Source organism: Gnatocerus cornutus, unplaced genomic scaffold (assembly GCF_029298725.1).
Source record: "Gnatocerus cornutus isolate USDA-ARS CGAHR unplaced genomic scaffold, icGnaCorn1.1 ctg00000137.1, whole genome shotgun sequence".
NCBI classification, from domain to species: domain Eukaryota; kingdom Metazoa; phylum Arthropoda; class Insecta; order Coleoptera; family Tenebrionidae; genus Gnatocerus; species Gnatocerus cornutus.
The window spans coordinates 54244-60281 of record NW_028275477.1 but is presented as its reverse complement, the minus strand read 5'-3'; the positions used below and the strand labels follow the sequence as shown (position 1 = coordinate 60281).

Sequence of the window (6038 nt, the reverse complement as noted above, 5' to 3'; positions counted from 1 at the left end):
TTTCGCCAAATTTTGTTTTTCTTTTTAAGTAGTTGTATGACTTTACTGTTGTACCACAGTGGATAAATATTAGAGTGTCTGCATCTCTTAGGAACATATTTGACAAATACAGACTCTAATAAACCATATAATTGGGAGACTGCTTCATTCGGCTCTTGAATGTGATCTAAAACACTAAAATCTAAGGTTGCAAGATCAGTATACAATAATAACAAGTTAGATTTCCTAAAGTTGTAGGTGAGACCAGAGCTAACTGACATGGAAGTTTTGTTTTTTGGAGTTGGTAAATTAAATTTTAAAGGCGGATGATATATATCAACTCTGGTGACTGATTCATCAGGAATACTAACTTCCAAAAGAAGGTTGGATATTATTAAATCCAAAACTACCCCATCCTTGTTAGGCACATTGTTGTATTGACAACAGTCATAAAAATGCAAGAACTCATTGAGTGCTGAAATTTTTGCATTCCAAACTGAATTCTGGTGACAAGAATCTAAATATTCAGGTAAATTAAAATCACCCAAAACAATTATCCTAGCATCAAAAAGACAGTGGATTGACATGAGACAATCAAAAAATATCACATATTCTTCGGGAGGGCGCTTGGGTGGAATATAAAGAATAACAATGTACCAAAATGGAGAGGAAATATCGTACCTACACTTCAACAATAATATATCAAAGTGCGTTAGTTTTAAAAAGTCAGTATTTAAAGAAAGTAAATCTAACTGCACAGAATTTAGGACTTTACGCGTTGCTATGAGAACACCACTTCCTTTTGAGGTTTTAGTTTTCACAAAATCTCGATCTTTACGAAAAACGTTGAACATGTTAACATCGAAAAGTTCACAGTTGTCAGTATTTGGGCCTAGCCAGGTTTCGGTGAACGCAAAAACATCATAATCCATACATCCAGTAGAGGTTAGAACGTCTGTTAGCTTGGTATTTAATCCTCGTACATTCTGATAATAAAGAAAATTGTTTGGTGAGTAAGAACCCACCGTACAAGACTCCTCATTAAAAGAATGGTTCTTCGACTGATACGATCCAGCTAGCTCGCTACTACTGCTTATTGAGGCTAAATTGCATTTGGGGATACTTGAGGATGAGTCCCTAACGCTCTCGTAATGGAAGTATCCTATATCATTACAATAATTGCCTATACGGTGTTTACAGTGTTTCTGAGTATAATTTAGTTCCGAAAAGGGTTTCCGTGTTGCAACAAAGAACCAAATATATCAGATTTAAACTTAATTAACGCCAGCTTATAGGCTTCACATTTATCATACTCCCAAACAGCATGCTCAAATTTTATGTGAGGCGACGGATTTTTTAATTGTTTACAGTTAATACAACATTTTTTGCTCAGTGAATCTGTTTTAGAATTAGAACATTCTTTAATGGAGTGATTTTCTGCGCATACAGGGCAGTTAACGTTTCTCTTGCATTGTTTGCTATTAGTGTGAAAGAAGCCGTTACATTTAAAACATCTTGGAACAGTGACAGCATCATATACCCTGCATGAGTCCAAGCCAACGAGCACATGCCCAGCCTTCAGTAATAATTCGTAGGTGTTAACATCCGTTTGTAAATCTGCCTGAAATATGTTTTGGTTAGAATGTGTTGGCCAATGTCGCAACAACTTAATATGAGAAGACTGAGTGATACATTCAGGGTTTTGTTGCTTCAGATATCCAGTGATTAAAGTTGGCTCAACATCATTTTTCAACCCCACTATTCTAATTACAGGATAAGGTCTCTTAAGCTCATTAACTTCATAGTTCTGAGATAAATTCGTTTCAGCAACTTGCTTAAGTTTATTTCCATGCACATCATCTTTACAGGAAATCACGATCCCGCCACTGGAAACTGGTTTTACGCTTGTTACACTGATGTTTTCTTTCAAGATATTGACGTTCTTAAGAAAGTCCGATTTGGTTTGAGAAAATGTCTGCGAAGCATCTTTAGGTTTTAGAATAATACGTTTATCCGCTTTTATCTTGGAAGCATATGAAGTACCAGCAGAAGCATCTTGATTAGAAAAAGGATTTTCTTGTCTCTGATTAACAGCGCAAGTAGTAGCAACCCGGACAAAATCAATATTGCTTTGCTTAAGAACCTTAACTTCTTCACGCAGAGTCTTCACCTCCTCAAACACTGATTTTAGTTCCTTAACTATTACTTTTCTACATTCTCCCGATATAAATTCCCCCAACGAGTTTGGTAAGCACTTCAGAGTATTAAATTTATCGCTGCAATCCGCACACACAATTTTACAATGCGAGGATCTTTTTTGAAATCTTGCATAAATGATGTACTCATCAGGTAGAAGACCGACACAGGAATAATGCAAGAATCGATCACAGCCATCACAAGAAAGCGCCAATGAAGGATCCACCGTAGTGGAACAACCCAGACAAGTGTTCATGATTGCGTTTACTGCGATATAGAACACACCAACCAAAAATAAGCACAAGTAGCCGTGCAGAACAGCATTAATAACTGTTCTTCCCATACAGGTTGGCTAAAAGCTGTACTTATTTTTTGTCAAATCAAAACACACAAAAAAAAAAAACACAATACCCAAAAATAACAATAACAACACAAACCCAAAACAAGAATAAATTTAGAGACTTCAACGATGGATAACAACACAGAACGTATAAGAATGGCGGAGGCGCCGGGCTAACCACAAATAAATACCTACTAACACCTCTGCACTCCTGATAACAATTTTTCAAACAAATACAATTTACTCAAAGCCTAACGGCACTATTTATTACCTTCAAACTTTTTTCCCAAGTCACTATGAAAATGGGACATCGCCACCGCAAGACACTGCGTCCGAAACAGAGACTCTGCCCCAATGTGGTAAGGTTATGTTCAGAGACCAGGAGCACAAACACATTTACACACACTCTTGCTCACAATCCAATCTTCTCATGATGATCTTCTCAAATCATGACTTTTTACCAAGATTCAACGGCTGAATTGCAAGAAAACAGCAGAATTCTGCACGAAATCGTCAAAATTCTTAGAGAAAACCGCATATTTCGATGCAAAACGACGATTTCTCGCCGATTTTCGTTGTTTTCTGGCTTGAATTCGCAAAGAAGAGCACGAAATCTACAAAATCATCACTTTTTACCAAGATTCAACGGCTGAATTGCAAGAAAACAGCAGAATTCTGCACGAAATCATCAAAATTCTTAGAGAAAACCGCATATTTCGATGCAAAACGACGATTTCTCGCCGATTTTCGTTGTTTTCTGGCTTGAATTCGCAAAGAAGAGCACGAAATCTACAAAATCATGACATTTTACCAAGATTTAACGGCTGAATTGCAAGAAAACAGCAGAATTCTGCACGAAATCATCAAAATTCTTACAGAAAACCGCATATTTCGATGCAAAACGACGATTTCTCGCCGATTTTCGTTGTTTTCTGGCATGAATTCGCAAAGAAGAGTACGAAATCTACAAAATCATGACTTTTTACCAAGATTCAACGGCTGAATTGCAAGAAAACAGCAGAATTCTGCACGAAATCATCAAAATTCTTACAGAAAACCGCATATTTCGATGCAAAACGACGATATCTCGCCGATTTTCGTTGTTTTCTGGCATGAATTCGCAAAGAAGAGTACGAAATCTACAAAATCATGACTTTTTACCAAGATTCAACGGCTGAATTGCAAGAAAACAGCAGAATTCTGCACGAAATCGTCAAAATTCTTAGAGAAAACCGCATATTTCGATGCAAAACGACGATTTCTCGCCGATTTTCGTTGTTTTCTGGCTTGAATTCGCAAAGAAGAGCACGAAATCTCCAAAATCATGACTTTTTACCAAGATTCTACAGCTGAATTGCAAGAAAACAGCAGAATTCTGCACGAAATCATCAAAATTCTTACAGAAAACCGCATCTTTCGATGCAAAACGACGATTTCTCGCCGATTTTCGTTGTTTTCTGGCTTGAATTCGCAAAGAAGAGCACAAAATCTACAAAATCATGACTTTTTACCAAGACTCAACGGCTGAATTGCAAGAAAACAGCAGAATTCTGCACGAAATCATCAAAATTCTTACAGAAAACCGCATATTTCGATGCAAAACGACGATTTCTTGCCGATTTTCGTTGTTTTCTGGCTTGAATTCGCAAAGAAGAGCACGAAATCTACAAAATCATGACTTTTTACCAAGATTCAACGGCTGAATTGCAAGAAAACAGCAGAATTCTGCACGAAATCATCAAAATTCTTACAGAAAACCGCATATTTCGATGCAAAACGACGATTTCTCGCCGATTTTCGTTGTTTTCTGGCATGAATTCGCAAAGAAGAGCACGAAATCTACAAAATCATGACTTTTTACCAAGATTCAACGGCTGAATTGCAAGAAAACAGCAGAATTCTGCACAAAATCGTCAAAATTCTTAGAGAAAACCGCATATTTCGATGCAAAACGACGATTTCTCGCCGATTTTCGTTGTTTTCTGGCTTGAATTCGCAAACAAGAGCACGAAATCTACAAAATCATGACTTTTTACCAAGATTCAACGGCTGAATCGCAAGAAAACAGCAGAATTCTGCACGAAATCATCAAAATTCTTACAGAAAACCGCATTTTTCGATGCAAAACGTCGATTTCTCGCCGATTTTCGTTGTTTTCTGGCTTGAATTCGCAAAGAAGAGCACGAAATCTACAAAATCATGACTTTTTACCAAGATTCAACAGCTGAATTGCAAGAAAACAGCAGAATTCTGCACGAAATCATCAAAATTCTTACAGAAAACCGCATATTTTGATGCAAAACAACGATTTCTCGCCGATTTTCGTTGTTTTCTGGCTTGAATTCGCAAAGAAGAGCACGAAATCTACAAAATTATCACTTTTTACCAAGATTCAACGGCTGAATTGCAAGAAAACAGCAGAATTCTGCACGAAATCATCAAAATTCTTAGAGAAAACCGCATATTTCGATGCAAAACGACGATTTCTCGCCGATTTCGTGGTTTTCTGGCTTGAATTCGCAAAGAAGAGCACGAAATCTACAAAATCATCACTTTTTACCAAGATTCAACGGCTGAATTGCAAGAAAACAGCAGAGTTCTGCACGAAATCGTCAAAATTCTTAGAGAAAACCGCATATTTCGATGCAAAACGACGATTTCTCGCCGATTTTCGTTGTTTTCTGGCTTGAATTCGCAAAGAAGAGCACGAAATCTACAAAATCATGACTTTTTACCAAGATTCAACGGCTGAATTGCAAGAAAACCGCAGAATTCTGCACGAAATCATCAAAATTCTTACAGAAAACCGCATATTTCGATGCAAAACGACGATTTCTCGCCGATTTTCGTTGTTTTCTGGCTTGAATTCGCAAAGAAGAGCACGAAATCTACAAAATCATGACTTTTTACCAAGATTCATCGGCTGAATTGCAAGAAAACAGCAGAATTCTGCACGAAATCATCAAAATTCTTACAGAAAACCGCATATTTCGATGCAAAACGACGATTTCTCGCCGATTTTCGTTGTTTTCGGGCATGAATTTGCAAAGAAGAGCACGAAATCTACAAAATCATGACTTTTTACCAAGATTCAACGGCTGAATTGCAAGAAAACAGCAGAATTCTGCACGAAATCATCAAAATTCTTAGAGAAAACCGCATATTTCGATGCAAAACGACGATTTCTCGCTGATTTTCGTTGTTTTCTATCTTGAATTCGCAAAGAAGAGCACGAAATCTACAAAATCATGACTTTTTACCAAGATTCAACGGCTGAATTGCAAGTAAACAGCAAAATTCTGCACGAAATCGTCAAAATTCTTAGAGAAAACCGCATATTTCGATGCAAAACGACGATTTCTCGCCGATTTTCGTTGTTTTCTGGCTTTAATTCGCAAAGAAGAGCACGAAATCTACAAAATCATCATTTTTTACCAAGATTCAACGGCTGAATTGCAAGAAAACAGCAGAGTTCTGCACGAAATCATCAAAATTCTTAGAGAAAACCGCATATTTCGATGCA

The 6038-nt window shown here is 37.1% G+C and overlaps 1 protein-coding gene across 1 annotated transcript; it reads right to left on the bottom strand.

The window, feature by feature from the left end:
- Positions 1-1141: 1141 nt before the first annotated feature.
- Positions 1142-2451, bottom strand: LOC148165933 (uncharacterized). Its single transcript, XM_088049593.1, has one exon. It carries the CDS (start codon positions 2429-2431, stop codon positions 1196-1198), a length of 1236 nt encoding a protein of 411 aa, XP_087905719.1. The 5' UTR covers positions 2432-2451; the 3' UTR covers positions 1142-1195.
- Between the last annotated feature and the right edge of the window lie 3587 nt (positions 2452-6038).

Coding starts and splice junctions, on each gene's coding strand:
- LOC148165933 (XM_088049593.1), bottom strand. CDS start 2,431: ATGAACACTTGTCTGGGTTGTTCCACTACGGTGGATCCTTCATTGGCG.